Genomic DNA, 16,292 nt, shown 5'->3' with positions numbered 1-16,292 from the left:
CTGAAGACCTTTTCTAACCCGGATCTTCACGGGTCCCTTAAGTAGTCGCCTTGGTAACAGTTGAACTGATTGTTTCGCTAAACATCAACAATATCTATCGTAAATAAAGATACAAAATCATTTCCATAATCATAAGAAATGTCTGCTGAAAGCCGAGTCTATTGTACGATTCCGACTCTATCTTTAACCTGATTGTGAATTACATGTACTATCAAATAGAGGTGACACCAGGTGTTCGCGAAAAGGTGAGCCTATCCTACCCCACCGGTGGCACTTGTCACAAACAAATGGAAAGGCAAGTCAAGTATTCGCCTGAAAGACCACAGGAACATATGGTACATGCCAAAGTAGGGAATTACATCGGACATAATAGGGAGAATAGGACAAGGAAACTAGGGAAAGGCATCGTTTAGAAAATGTGGCCTGGGCCTCGTCCCACAAAGCGATATTAATGCTACGAATATCGTAAGTCCATGTTAAAGTAAGGGAGTTACGGTAGTCCTAGTGCTAAGATCGCTTTGTGAAACGAGGCCCTGGGCTTATGTACAGGAGGATCTGACAATATTGTGGAAAAACATAATTCTCATTGGGTGAATTGATATCCACATTGTTTAGGTCAATGTACTCGTGTGTCATTCAAGTTTATTCCTCTGACATTCGCAGACAAAAATCTCATTCACTATAAAAGTTCAATAATATGTATTCAACAATCTGAGACATTGTGACCGACAGACACATCATACTGTAGAGTTGGGCTCAACGCCGCTTCGAACAGCATTTCAGTTATGTCACCGCCTGTCAGTATTTTGTGGGAGAAACGCCCAAAGTGATGCAGGTCTTAGAAATTTGTCACTTTGGTGAAACCCACGAGTACGACTATGAACCTGTGATTCGAACCCACGATAATCGGATTCCAACACGAGTGGATAGCGAATTGCAACGCCTTACACAATCGGCCACCCGTACCCCACAAGCGTCTCTTTAAGAGCTCAAGATCCAGGTTGTATTGTTCATTGGAAACATTACAAACTGTGTGCTAATTAAATTCATTCGAAAAGTAGATAATGGTCAACATATTCCAACAGAAGGATATATATGCACATCATTTATGATGGATAAACGTATTTCCAGTAGCACTAGATAATAAATTTTCCAATGTACCAAATACATCAAATGTTCTTAGTATCTTATAATTTTCAGTCATCATTATCAAGTTATCGGTTATCGGATGTCCGTCTAAGGATGTAAATATATAGACAAACAGCTGTTTCACTGCCAACAGTTAAGCTTTGTCGTAGAATGAATCTATGAATGAAGTGAATGTCGGCTCTTTTTTTCAAAAAGCTTCGACGAATTTGGAACTATTCCAATTACCCAAATAGAAGTATACCTCAAGACGAGCTTCGTTGTTCTACGCCATCTTTTATTCAACACAAGGGAAGTCACTCTCATCGGCAAAGGCTAACGGGTGTTTCTCCCCTAGACCGTTTCCTAATTTACTAATATATAATTCAAAATGTTGAAATTACAACTATAACCATCAGAACAAAGTTACATCAATTGAGAGGAAACTTCTTCTCGTGTAGATGCAAAATATGAATTAAAAACAAATATCCTGTGATATATAATTTGTCCTCGCCCCTGTGTGTTCCGAAAGCATATAACCCCCCTCTAGTATATTATTTAGGAACAATGTTTCAATTTTTGTTGCAATTTCTTTGTGGTAATTTGGGACATTATTTACATTTTACATAAGCAAAGTGGAATCCTCCAGTCTATTGTATGGTGCTGACAAACCAAGAACTAACGACCAGAGTAGTCTGTACGCCTAAGAAGGACGCATGTCTATACAGCGTCTTGCCGCGCCCTAGACAACTGGTCCATTTCCTATAATCATGAACTACGAGACAGTGTCGTCAAAAAAGGAAAATTTCCAAACTTTGGGAATAAACATTCATAGACATGCTGTTATTTAACTGAAATATTGTTGAAGGTGGCGTTAAAACTATCTAACTCACTCATTTTACCTGTAACATAGAATGTTCTTTTCAACGGCCAATCATATATTTGAAACATTTCAATTTGGTGCTGACCAAATTATATCCCTGTTGCTTTCCAACACTGATGACATTATCACATAGCTCACAATATAAAAATAAACCCTTTCCGAAAACGAAATTCATTTGAGAAAAAACATGGACAAATAGACAATACCTTTTACTGTTTCTGAATTAAGATTTTTAGTTATCTTCTTAATATTAGCCCATGATATGATGCTTGTTTTGAAGAAAGTAACGATATTATACCAAAGTACAAAGAGCTTCTCATGATGGTATTTTTCGGCTGATGTGTAGCAATCGGAACACACTCACAACGAAATCTACCGACCTCTTCCGAACGACAGCGAAATCTACCGACTAGACGTCGCAATGACGTCATTAGCTGATATTGTGACGTCACGCCATTGTCTGACATACCTTCAGCTATCTACAGCAGCATTGCAGTACGCTCTTCATTTATCGAGATTATCGAAGAATTATGCCAGCCACAAGACGTCTGACCGTGTCCGACTGTGAGGGCTTTGATTCCGAGGTGGCGGAGTGTTTTTCACGTACAGAACCGACAGGTGTGTGCCGTTATATATAATAACAGAGGTCAACTCTACAACTTCTGTTTCAATTGAAAAGTGTTTCAGATTCAACCACTGTATTTCTGCCACTTCCTTAATTTTATACGTAGATATATACGCGGTATTACTTTCACACTTGGCAGTTTGATTGATTCAATACTAAATCTGGTTATTTTTATTTCAGAGTTTCGTGATTCGGTTCCCAAACACGTCACAATAAAACCAAGACCAGTCGCAAAGCGTCCGACCGTGTCCGAGTGTGAGGGGTTTGATTCCGAGGTGGCGGAGTGTTTTGCACGTACAGAACCGATAGGTGTGTGTGTGTGTGTGTGTGTGTGTGTGTGTGTGTGTGTGTGTCTGTTTGTCTATGTCTGTCTGTCTGTGTGTATGCCGTGGGTGCTTTCAACTATCATATCCCTGCAACTTCGTTGAAAAAGTCTGTATTAACTGTAATTTCTCTGCCAGTTTATCTATTTAACAGGGTAAATGTATATGTGCTGATGTTTTAGACTTACCATAGAGTTGATTATACTGAATTCGATTATTGCGTTTTCAGAGTTCCACGATTTGGCTCCCAAACACGTCACAATAAAACCAAGACCTATTCGTCCCGAGCCGCCATTCCAATGGGACTGTAGTAAAAAGGACAAACAACTTGGCAAAGAGCTCGACCTCCACGTGCAGCTGACGGCTGTTCTGGTTGAGGTGGACATTCTCCGGGCTGACCTACGAGATGCACGACTCCGTTCCCAATGTCTGAAACTGAAGAACCAACATCTTCGGAGACAAGCCAGACAACTCTCGGAGGAGAAAGTCTCCCTCAGGGAGCAAGTGGATCGCTTGGTGAAGGAGGTGGACATGTTGAGTGTTGAAAGACTGTGTGTACATTCAGGAGAGGGAGAGGGTGTTGGACTTGTTCAGAGATCAGGAGCTACACAGACCACGTGTTTTGACCACATTGTCCAATCAAAGAATGACATACCTCGTGAACAGGACAAAAGGTCAACAAGACATCCTGAGCTCTCTCAAAGTAGTCTGTCATCAAGGGAACATATGTCACCAAGCACAACCAATTCAATAGAAACTTGTAATCAGAAACAAAATGTACAAAAGTCAAAATCTTTCTTTCGTCGTTTTACCAAACTGTTTAGAAGAAACAAATGTTAATGTTATTTAATGTTCATTTTGTTGATCAAATAACAACTGTTATAGTTTAAAAGCAATGTCTTTGTTATTTGTTTACAACTGTCTGTGTTCAATAGCTGCAATTTATGTTTGTTTGTTGTTTAACGCTGCACTAAGCAAAAGTCCAGCTATATGACGACGGCCTGTAAAGTCAGTGATTGATATTGTAAGCCTTATGATACGATGACACACAATCAACCATGTGACTGAGTCTGACCACCCGATCAGTTTGTCGCCTCTTTCAACCAGCGCTCGTTGCTGGGACCTTGTCTAACCCGGAATCCCCACGGGGAAACATAGACACAAGATATCCATCAACATTAATATTTAAGGCATCAGTATCATCACACTTCGCGAATAAGCCATACCGTTCATCCATCCATGCATGGGTTGAGTGTGACATTGCTTCATTTTAGCAGTGTTCAAGCAATATCGGGGCCATCGAAAATAGGTCTTAACGTATTGTCTATATTAGGGATCGAACTCTGGGTTTTAGCATCAAGAGCTAACGCTTTAACCAGCTCAGTTAAACCTAATCAATTCATTGCAAGAATACAACATATTCTTTTATCATTTTTTTATTCAACATGATTAGATAATCAAAGAACTGTGTGATCGGTGAGGTACATACCCTTAAGTACTATTATGTTTGTTGTTTTACGCCGCACTCGGCAATATTCCAGCTATATGACGGCGGTCTGTAAATAATCGAGTCTGGACCAGTCAATCCAGTGATTGATCATGAGCATCGATCTACGCAAATGGGATTCGATGCCATGCATCATCCAAGTCAGTGAGCTTGATCGCCTGATCCCGTTTGTCGCCTCTTACGACAAACATAGTCGCTTTTTAAGGCAAGCATGGGATGCTGAAGACCTTTTCTAACCCGGATCTTCACGGGTCCCTTAAGTACTCGCCTTGGTAACAGTTGAACTGATTGTTTCACTAAACATCAACAATATCTATCGTAAATAAAGATACAAAATCATTTCCATGATCATAAGAAATGTCTGCTGAAAGCCGAGGCCATTGTACGATTCAGACTATATCTTTAACGTGTTTGTGAATTACATGTACTATCAAATAGAGGTGACAACAGGTGTTGGCGAAAAGGTGAGCCTATCCTACCCAACCGGTGGCACTCGTCCCAAAAAACAAATGGAAAGGCAAGTCAAGTATTCGCCTGAAAGACCACAGAATCATATGATACATGCCAAAGTAGGGAATTACATCGGACATAATAGGGAGAATAGGACAAGGAAACTAGGGAAAACTAGAAAATATGGCCTGGGCCTCGTTCCACAAAGCGATATTAATGCTACGATTATCGTAAGTCTATGTTAAAGTAAGGGAGTTACGGTAGTCCTAGTGCTAAGATCGCTTTGTGAAACGGGGCCCTGGACATCTGTACAGGAGGATCTAACAATGTTATGGAATAAACATAATTCTCATGGGAAGAATTGATACCCACATTGTTTAGGTTAATGAACACGTGTGTCATTCAAGTTTACTCCTATGACATTCACAGACAAAAATCGCATGCACTATACAAGTTCAATAAAAGTATTCAATAGTCTGACACATTGTGACCGACACACACGTAATATTGTAGAGTTGGTTTCAAGGGCGTTTTAAACAGCATTTCAGTTACGCCCAAAGTGATGCAGGTGATTTGTCACTTTGGTGAAACCCACGAGCACGACTATGAACCTGTGATTCGAGCCCACGATTATCGGATTATAACACGAGTGGATAGGGAATATTGCAGCGCCTTTGACAATCGCCCACCCGTACCCCTAAGGGTCACGTTAAGAGCGAAAGACCTAGTTTGTATTGTTATTGCAATTATTGCAAACTGTGTGGTAATTAAATGAATACGAAAAGTAGATTATGGTCAACATATTCCAACAGAAGGATATATATGCACATTATCATATTTATTTATGATGAATAATCGTATTTCCAGGAACGCTAGACAATGAATGTTCCAATGTAAAAAATACTTCAAATGTGCTTACTATCTTATTATACTCAATCATCATTATAAAGATATCGGTTTTTATCATGTAATGGGTGGCTTTCTCGGCAGGATAAAGCCAACGGATTAAAAGGATATCAGTTGGGGTTATACGCGGATAGAGATGCAAATATCAGAGGTCAAGTAGGGACTACTTTCACTGTAAATAAACAAACATGGCGTCGCCCTTGTCATTCGGCGATCTTGTCAAAATTAACCATCGGGAATCTGGAGAAACTACTGGGATAATATCTATCATTATTAAAATAATAGTCTGAATATACTGAAAATCAGCATCTAACTGTGCCGTAGATAAGGCATTTTACAAGGTTTGGCAACTTTGGAGATATAAATTGCGGGCAGTAGCCAAGCGGGATTACTTTCCATATCAGTGCTTGGAGGCCTCTCCGACTTGGACCCTCTTCCACAAATTAAACAGTTGGATTTGGCCGAAATGTGTTCAAATTGTTACCTTGTTTCGTTTTGTCGTTGTGTGTATATCAGGCTAATTTGCATATCACGTGACCGGACTTTTCTCTTGTTTGTAAACAAACGCGCTTTTTCAGAAATCAGTATAGAACCGACTAATGCAAGTATTTGGGGGCGCTTTACATATTGTTTTGCATAACTATATAGATATGCTACTACAACTGCGACAGTGAGTTGTATGACAATATATATTTATGCATCAAAGTGACCGTGTCGCTAGCTCTCCGTTGGGCTTCGATGACAGCACGTGGAGCCGTACAACCAATGCAAACATAGGATAACTACGCAAAAACAAGTAGATTTTTAAGTATTTGCATACTTTCTCAATGAAAGTTAACCATTATTTGACATTTGTTTATGAAAATGTGTAGACTTGTCAAACATGAAACGGATGAAAAGCATATGCAATATCTTGAATGGGCTGTGAAAGATGTGACGAATCGTCACATGGCGCTGGCCTGTGGCAGAGGTACTATGCTAGCTGGCTACCGGCCGCATGGAACTCTGGGTAGGAGAGTGGGACATATATGTCCTTCCTCTACAACCCTCACTTTGAAGTCGAATAAAATTTAAAATACATCACCCACACAAATACACTTCACAGTTTTGAATAAGGTGGGAAATTACCTGTTCTGTGATATCATCCACTGGCATTTTAGGCCAAGCAAAATTACTGAAAATGACCTCTGAAAATTAGGTACATCGTAAATGTCGCCATTTTTTACACATTACTAAATCACCTCTCACGGCGTTATTTACAGCATGTTTTGAAATCTAAATTTAGGATATTTACTCGGAGAAATGAATTTCCAAAATAGCATATTAGTGATCACGGGTATCTGTCTTTTATGAAATCACCAATGATCATTCCAAAACGTCTCCGATAACCCGAGAATCGTTTCGAATGTTTTGGAAAATACGCAAACACGAACGCCAAAGTAAACTTTCCGCCATATTGGCTATCAAGCAAAATATGTTAGGTGTGAAAACGAATGCTGTGCTCGAAAAGCTGCACTTGTTTGAAATGTAAACAAAGCAAAAAACAGACTTTACACAGTGTAGCATTTTCTACTTTTTTGAGCTATCCATTCGTCTATTCTTTCAAGATAATGGCTCAACATTTTCAGAATATGCACGGGAAGAGAGTAGTAGGAAACATTAGGGAATTTAAAATAGATACACTGCAATGATTTGATATTTTCAACAGAAATTGTCAAAGTTACCGTCCTGTGTGACGCCATGACTGACGCAAATCACGCACAACGACAACGGTATTTATCGGAATTTCTGCCTATTTCGGTTTTTTTCAATGAAAATTATAACAAAAAATAACAGTACATAGATTGTCAGAATGTTTCTGATTACTTACATGTCACATTTATGTATATACGATCCCTGAATCAACGAAAGTCCCGCGTAAAATCCCGCGTACTGTTGACAGTGAACACGCCATTTTGTAAAAGTGGGTCACAGGTAGTGATGTCATACGTCAACATTGTTGTACATATTTGGTAATTCCTTTGAGGTGAAGGTCCTTGAATGAGAGTGCACACGATCATTGTATCATGCTGTTTACAGTTTCAGTTATGATGTAGATTTTACATATGTTTTATACATTTTTTCACAGAATTAATTTCCCTTTGGATATTTGTCAATGTTCAAAATGATATCATACACAAATATAAGCCACAACATGAATGAACGAACCTTTGATAATCTCCTGTTTGTTTGAACATTATTTACATAACAATTGATAGGTTTTTAGTGTCGAATACGATTATATTTCTTTCCTTTGGACAAGTGTTACAAGATGAAGCGTAAAGGTAACTGCAGCATGTACGTATTTCTTGGGATGTGTAATAGTCAATATCATAAGTTCATATAACCAATGTCTTTGAATAGCTGTTTCATTTTATTTTATAACTAAAACTGAATAGATCTATATTACTTTAACAAAATGGATAATATTTTTCGTAAAATGATATGCACACATTTCTGAAAGAATTGTCTTGGTCTTGGAATTGTTTTTGTTTTTTGTTTTTTTGTCGTTTGATACACAGAGCCGTGATATCTAACGATTCGCCAGGTGCGTGTTAGCCACAAACAATTTACGAATTATTCCTCTCGTTTTGCATTATATAATCAATGGGTTCATTCTTTTTTTAATGTTGTGATCACAGGATATTAAACTGTTCACTTTATTTCTCCAGGAATTGTAAAATGTATAAAAATATAACCCATGCCAATTTAAGTACCCTAGCTAGCTGTTGGTTCAACCGTATACGATTATCCTGACAATTTTATACCAATAGAGCTTTCTCCGCATCTTTTAGTATGTAATTCTGAGACGAGATATTGAATATAATTTGGTTGTTTTGAAATATTCTTTTTGGTATTTCATTGCGTAAATTGATGCCAATCAGGTGCGTGTCTTGTCCAATTAAGGCACACGATAAACTAGCTAATTGTTTACATATTCAAGACATTATTTAATTGGTGAAAGCAGTCATTTTATGTTGTGTCGAAAAAGCGTCGTATTCCGTTTTACACATCGAGATTTTCCATATCATGAACGAAAATTAGGGGAGATATATAGTTATCAAAATACCAGTGTCGTCTTTCTCCGACGTTATGAAAGACATAAAACCAGCCATGACGTCAAATAGAACGGTGTTATTTTTTTGGATATTTCATTACATTTGATGATAAGGCTAGTGCTCCATTAATAATGGTGCAACATTAGTCAAATTACACTTACACATTCAGGAGAATGTTTGAATCTAAGGACTAAGTTATAGGTTAGATAGGGCCCTCCATTTCTCTATTACCTCTTTTTTATGAAGCACGATTTCATCATTTCTTATGGATTTTTTTTACAACTAAACGTATACAGTTTCTTTATCGATATTTCTGTTGGAATAGTTTGGTTCCTCGTGAACAAAACACCACGAAAATATATTGTCCTTACCCACAGCTAATTCTCACCAATTGACCTGAGTTACAATAAACTAGTGCTGAACAGAGCGGAGTTATGCCCCTTTTTCTTTGTACGTGTGTAACCTCTCTGTCGCCTTTTGACGTCATAGAGAAAAATCAGTTTTCGTCATTTTTGGCATTTCATGTTGGTCGTTATACATACGCATATAACTCCATTTGGTATATAGTTATGTCGTTCAGATATTAAGCAGTATTTTGTTCGCTCACAGATTCCGTAAAGCATGTAAACAAAACAAATCGTCGCACAGTACTTTTATCGGTGTACGATAAAAAGCGGAGAAATTTACGGTTTTTCAAGGCAGAAAAAAATCTCGGGCAACACTTATAAGTGTATTTTTTTTAAAACGGTTCATTATTTGCAGTTAACTTTACACCATCAAATAGGAAATTTAATATTCTCCACCTCTGCGTAATTTTATAGCCAGAGGTAGATCCAGTGCCGCGTGAGCGCAATTCTCGCACAACCTTCACTTTTCCGATCTTTGGAAAATGTGCGTCAGAAAAAAATCGCGGCATCCAGAGGGTTAAGAGTTCAAGAACCAGTTTTTTTTTGTAATTGCAAACATTGAAAACTATTGATAAACAAAGTGAGAATCCTCCGGCCTATCGTATGGTGCTGACAAACCAAGAACCAACGTCCAGAGTATCGTAGCTGCATATGCTACATATGCTAAGGAAGCATGGTTGCACAGCGTCTTACCGTACCCATGACAACTGGGCCATCTACTATAATCATGAACTACGAGTCAGTCTAAAAAGGTGAACAGAAAAAACAGTTCCACGTATTTCTCACTTGTATAATTGAATCAAAAGGCAGTTGGGAGGATGTACAACTTTCCGTATTTCAGCCACTCAGTGTCGTGCATGTAGGTATGAAGTTAGAAGCGATGCTGAGATCTCATCTTTCCAAACTTTGGGAATAAACATTCATAGACACGCCGTTATTTAACAGAAATAGTGCTCAGGGTGCCGTTAAAACTACCTCACTCACTCATTTTACCTGTTACACAGAATGTTCTTTTCAACACCCAATCATTTATTTCAAACATTTTAATTTGGTGCTGACCAAATTATTTCCCTGTTGCTTTCCTGCGCAAGAATAGATTTACAGATATATAGACAGTTGTGAAAAGCCTAACCACTGATGACAATATCACATAGCTCACAATATAAAAATAAACCTCTTCCGAAAACGAAATTCATTTGAGAAAAAAAACATGGAAATATAGACAATACCTTTTGCGGCTTTTGAATTTAGATTGTTAATTATCTTTTTAATATTAGCCCATGATATGATGCTTGTTTTGATGACATTATACCAAAGAACAAAGAGCATCCAATGATGGTATGTCTCGGCTGATGTGTAGCAATCGGAACACACTCACAAAGAAATATATCGACCTGTTCTGAAGGTACTTCCACCGAACGGACGACAGCGAAATCTACCGACTAGACGTCGCTATGACGTCATTAGGCGATATTGTGACGTCACGCCATTGTCTGACATTGTCTCAGCAAGCTACAGCAGCACTGCAGTACGCTCTTCATTTATCGAGATTATCGAAGAATAATGCCAGCCACAAGACGTCTGACCATGTCCGAGTGTGAGGGCTTTGATTCCGAGGTGGCGGAGTGTTTTTCACGTACAGAACCGAAAGGTGTGTGCCGTTATATATTTTAACAGAGTTCAACTCTTTAACTTCTGTTTCAATTGAAAAGGGTTTTAGAATCAGCCACTGTATTTTTACAACTTCCTTAATTTTATACGTACATGTATATGCGGTATTACTTTCAAACTTGCCAGTCTAATTGATTCAATACTAAATCCGGTTATTTTTATTTCAGAGTTTCATGATTCGGTTCCCGAACACGTCACAATAAAACCAAGACCAGTCCCAAGGGGTCTGACCGTGTCCGAGTGTGAGGGGTTTGATTCCGAGGTGGCGGAGTGTTTTGCACCTACAGAACCAATAGGTGTGTGTGTGTGTGTCTATATCTGTCCGTGTGTGTGTGTGTGTGTGTGTGTGTGTGCCGTGGGTGATTTCAACTCTCATATCCATGCAACTTCGTTTAAAAAAGTATGTATTAACTGTCATTTCTCTGCCAGTTTATCTATTTAACAGGGTAAATGTTTCAGACTTACCATAGAGTTGATTATATACTAAATTCGATTATTGCAATTTCAGAGTTCCACGATTTGGTTCCCAGACACGTCACAATAAAACCAAGACCTATTCGCCCCGAGCCACCATTCCAATGGGACTGTAGTAAAAAGGACAAACAACTTGGTAAAGAGCTCGACCTCCACATGCAGCTGACGGCTGTCCTGGTTGATGTGGACATTCTCCGGGCTGACCTACGAGATGCACGACTCCGTTCCCAATGTCTGAAACTGAAGAACCAACATCTTCAGAGACAAGCCAGACAACTCTCGGAGGAGAAAGTCTCCTTCAGGGAGCATGTGGATCGCTTGGTGAAAGAGGTGGACATGTTGAGAGTTGAAAGACTGTGTGTACATTCAGGAGAGGGAGAGGGTGTTGGACTTGTTCAGAGGTCAGGAGCTACACAGACCACGTGCTTTGACCACATTGTCCAATCAAAGAATGACATACCTCGTGAACAAGACAAAAGGTCAACAAGACATCATGAACTCTCTCAAAGTAGTCTGTCATCAAGGGAACATATGTCATCAAGCACAACCAATTTTATAGAAATTTGTAATCAGAAACAAAATGTACAAAAGTCAAAATCTTTCTTTCGCCGTTTTACAAAACTGTTCAGAAGAAACAAATGTTAATGTTATTTAATGTTCATTTTGTTGATCAAATAACAATTGTTATAGTTTAAAAGCAATGTCTTTGTTATTTCTTTACAACTGTTTGTGTTCAGTAGCTGCAAGTTATGTTTGTTTGTTGTTTAACGCTGCACTAAGCAAAAGTCCAGCTATATGACGACGGCCTGTAAAGTCAGTGATTGATATTGTAAGCCTTATGATACGATGACACACAATCAACAATGCAGTTTGTCGCCTCTTACGACCAGCGCTTGTTGCTGGGACATTTTCTAACCCGGAATCCCCACAGGGAAACACAGACACAAGATATCTATCAACATTAATATGTAAGGCATCAGTATCATCACACTTCACGAATAAGCCATACCGTTCATCCATCCATGCATGGGTTGAGTGTGACATTGCTTCATTTTAGCAGTGTTCAAGCAATATCGGGGCCATCGAAAATAGGTCTTAACGTGTTGTGTATATTAGGGATCGAACTCTGGGTTTTGGCATTGAGAGCTAACGCTTGAACCACTAGGCAACTAACTCAAGGTAAACCTAATCAATTCATAGCAAGAATACAACATATCTTTGATTAAATTTTTAGTCAACATGATTAGATAATCAAAGAACTGAGTGATCGGTAAGGTACATACCCTTAAGTACTATTTTGTTTCTTTCTTTGTTGTTTTACGCCGCACTTACCAATATTCCAGCTATATGACGGCGGTCTGTAAATAATTTAGTCTGGACCAGTCAATCCAGTGATTGATCATGAGCATCGATCCACGACGAGGCCTGGGCCTCGTCCCACAAAGCAATATTAATGCTACGATTATCGTAAGTACATGTTAAAGTAAGGGAGTCACGGTAGTCCTTGTGCTACGCTTTGTGAAACGGGGCCCTGGACATCTGTACAGGAGGATCTAACAATATTGTGGAAAAACATAATTCTCATTGGGTGAATTGATATCCACATTGTTTAGGTAAATGTACACGTGTGTCATTCAACTTTATTCCTCTGACATTCGCAGACAAAAATCTCATTCACTATAAAAGTTCAATAATATGTATTCAACAATCTGAGACATTGTGACCGACAGACACATAATACTGTAGAGTTGGGCTCAACGCCGCTACGAACAGCATTTCAGTTATGTCACCGCCTGCCAGTATTTTGTGGGAGAAACGCCCAAAGTGATGCAGGTCTTAGAAATTTGTCACTTTGGTGAAACCCACGAGCACGACTATGAACCTGTGATTCGAACCCACGATTATCGGATTTTAACACGAGTGGATAGCGAATTGCAACGCCTTACACAATCGGCCACCCGTACCCCACAAGCGTCTCTTTAAGTGCTAAAGATCCAGGTTGTATTGTTCATTGGAAACATTACAAACTGTGTGCTAATTAAATTCATTCGAAAAGTACATAATGGTCAACATATTTCAACAGAAGGATATATATGCACATCATTTATGATGGTTAAACGTATTTCCAGTAGCACTAGACAATAAATCTCCCAATGTACCAAATACATCAAATGTTCTTAGTATCTTATAATTTTCAGTCATCATTATCAAGTTATCGGTTATCGGATGTCCGTCTAAGGATGTAAATATATAGACAAACAGCTGTTTCACTGCCAACAGTTAAGCTTTGTCGTAGAATGAATCTATGAATGAAGTGAATGTCTGCTCTTTTTTTCAAAAAGCTTCGACGAATTTGGAACTATTCCAATTACCATAATAGAAGTATACCTCAAGACGAGCTTCGTTGTTCTACGCCATCTTTTATTCAACACAAGGGAAGTCACTCTCATCGGCAAAGGCTAACGGGTGTTTCTCCCCTAGACCGTTTCCTAATTTACTAATATATAATTCAAAATGTTGAAATTACAACTATAACCATCAGAACAAAGTTACATCAATTGAGAGTAAACTTCTTCTCGTGTAGATGCAAAATATGAATTAAAAACAAATATCCTGTGATATATAATTTGTCCTCGCCCCTGTGTGTTCCGAAAGCATATAACCCACCTCTAGTATATTATTTAGGAACAATGTTTCAATTTTTGTTGCAATTTCTTTGTGGTAATTTGGGACATTATTTATATTTTACATAAGTAAAGTGAAATCCTCCAGTCTATTGTATGGTGCTGACAAACCAAGAACTAACGACCAGAGTAGTCTGTATGTCTAAGAAGGAGGCATGTCTGCACAGCGTCTTGCCGCGCCTTAGACAACTGGTCCATGTTCTATAATCATGAACTACGAGACAGTGTCGTCAAAAAAGGGAAATTTCCAAACTTTGGGAATAAACATTCATAGACATGCCGTTATTTAACTGAAATATTGTTGAAGGTGGCGTTAAAACTATCTAACTCACTCATTTTACCTGTAACATAGAATGTTCTTTTCAACGGCCAATCATATATTTGAAACATTTCAATTTGGTGCTGACCAAATTATATCCCTGTTGCTTTCCAACACTGATGACATTATCACATAGCTCACAATATAAAAATAAACCCTTTCCGAAAACGAAATTCATTTGAGAAAAAACATGGACAAATAGACAATACCTTTTACTGTTTCTGAATTAAGATTGTTAATTATCTTCTTAATATTAGCCCATGATATGATGCTTGTTTTGAAGAAAGTAACGATATTATACCAAAGTACAAAGAGCTTCTCATGATGGTATTTTTCGGCTGATCTGAAGCAATCAGAACACACTCACAACGAAATCTACCGACCTCTTCCGAACGACAGCGAAATCTACCGTCTAGACGTCGCAATGACGTCATTAGCTGATATTGTGACGTCACGCCATTGTCTGACATACCTTCAGCTATCTACAGCAGCATTGCAGTACGCTCTTCATTTATCGAGATTATCGAAGCATTATGCAAGCCACAAGACGTCTGACCGTGTCCGAGTGCGAGGGCTTTGATTCCGAGGTGGCGGAGTGTTTTTCACGTACAGAACCGACAGGTGTGTGCCGTTATATATAATAACAGAGTTCAACTCTACAACTTCTGTTTCAATTGAAAAGTGTTTCAGATTCAACCACTGTATTTCTGCCACTTCCTTAATTTTATACGTAGATATATACGCGGTATAACTTTCACACTTGGCAGTTTGATTGATTCAATACTAAATCTGGTTATTTTTATTTCAGAGTTTCGTGATTCGGTTCCCAAACACGTCACAATAAAACCAAGACCAGTCGCAAAGCGTCCGACCGTGTCCGAGTGTGAGGGGTTTGATTCCGAGGTGGCGGAGTGTTTTGCACGTACAGAACCGATAGGTGTGTGTGTGTGTGTGTGTGTGTGTGTCTGTTTGTCTATGTCTGTCTGTCTGTGTGTATGCCGTGGGTGCTTTCAACTATCATATCCCTGCAACTTCGTTGAAAAAGTCTGTATTAACTGTAATTTCTCTGCCAGTTTATCTATTTAACACGGTAAATGTATATGTGCTGATGTGTTAGACTTACCATAGAGTTGATTGTATACTAAATTCGATTATTGCAATTTCAGAGTTCCACGATTTGGTTCCCAAACACGTCACAATAAAACCAAGACCTATTCGCCCCGAGCCACCATTCCAATGGGATTGTAGTAAAAAGGACAAACAACTTGGCAAAGAGCTCGACCTCCACATGCAGCTGACGGCTGCCCTGGTTGAGGTGGACATTCTCCGGGCTGACCTACGAGATGCACGGCTCCGTTCCCAATGTCTGAAACTGAAGAATCAACATCTTCGGAGACAAGCCAGACAACTCTCGGAGGAGAAAGTCTCCCTCAGGAAGAAGGTGGATCGCTTGGTGAAGGAGGTGGACATGTTAAGTGTTGAAAGACTACGTGTACATTCAGGAGAGGGAGAGGGTGTTGGACTTGTTCAGAGGTCAGGGGCTACACGGACCACGTGCTTTGACCACATTGTCCAATCAAAGAATGACATACCTCGTGAACAAGGCAATAGGTCAACAAGACATCATGAACTCTCTCAAAGTAGTCTGTCATCAAAGAAACATATGTCACCAAGCACAACCAATTTGATCGAAACTTATAATCAGAAACAAAATGTACAAAAGTCAAAATCTTTCTTTCGTCGCTTTACGAATCTGTTCAGAAGAAACAAATGTTAATGTAATTCAATGTTCATTTTTTTAATCAAATAACAGTTGTAAT

General features: G+C 38.8%; 2 protein-coding genes across 2 annotated transcripts; both read left to right on the top strand.

Annotated features, from left to right (window-relative positions):
* The first annotated feature begins 2,455 nt into the window (after positions 1-2,455).
* On the top strand, positions 2,456-3,848 carry LOC124151733. The gene is made up of 3 exons (XM_046524334.2): positions 2,456-2,626; positions 2,814-2,942; positions 3,186-3,848. The coding sequence occupies exons 1-3, from the start codon at positions 2,539-2,541 to the stop codon at positions 3,794-3,796; spliced, it is 828 nt and encodes a 275-aa protein (XP_046380290.2). The 5' UTR covers positions 2,456-2,538; the 3' UTR covers positions 3,797-3,848.
* A 7,777-nt stretch (positions 3,849-11,625) lies between these two features.
* On the top strand, positions 11,626-16,286 carry LOC124151736. The gene is made up of 4 exons (XM_048392864.1): positions 11,626-11,870; positions 14,951-15,093; positions 15,281-15,409; positions 15,639-16,286. Exons 1-4 carry the CDS (start codon positions 11,626-11,628, stop codon positions 16,247-16,249), a joined length of 1,128 nt encoding a protein of 375 aa, XP_048248821.1. The 3' UTR covers positions 16,250-16,286.
* Positions 16,287-16,292: the final 6 nt, after the last annotated feature.

The sequence above is a fragment of the Haliotis rufescens genome, unplaced genomic scaffold, assembly GCF_023055435.1.
Source record: "Haliotis rufescens isolate VD_foot unplaced genomic scaffold, xgHalRufe1.0.p SCAF_11, whole genome shotgun sequence".
NCBI lineage: Eukaryota > Metazoa > Mollusca > Gastropoda > Lepetellida > Haliotidae > Haliotis > Haliotis rufescens.
This window is presented reverse-complemented; position numbering and strand designations above follow the sequence as displayed.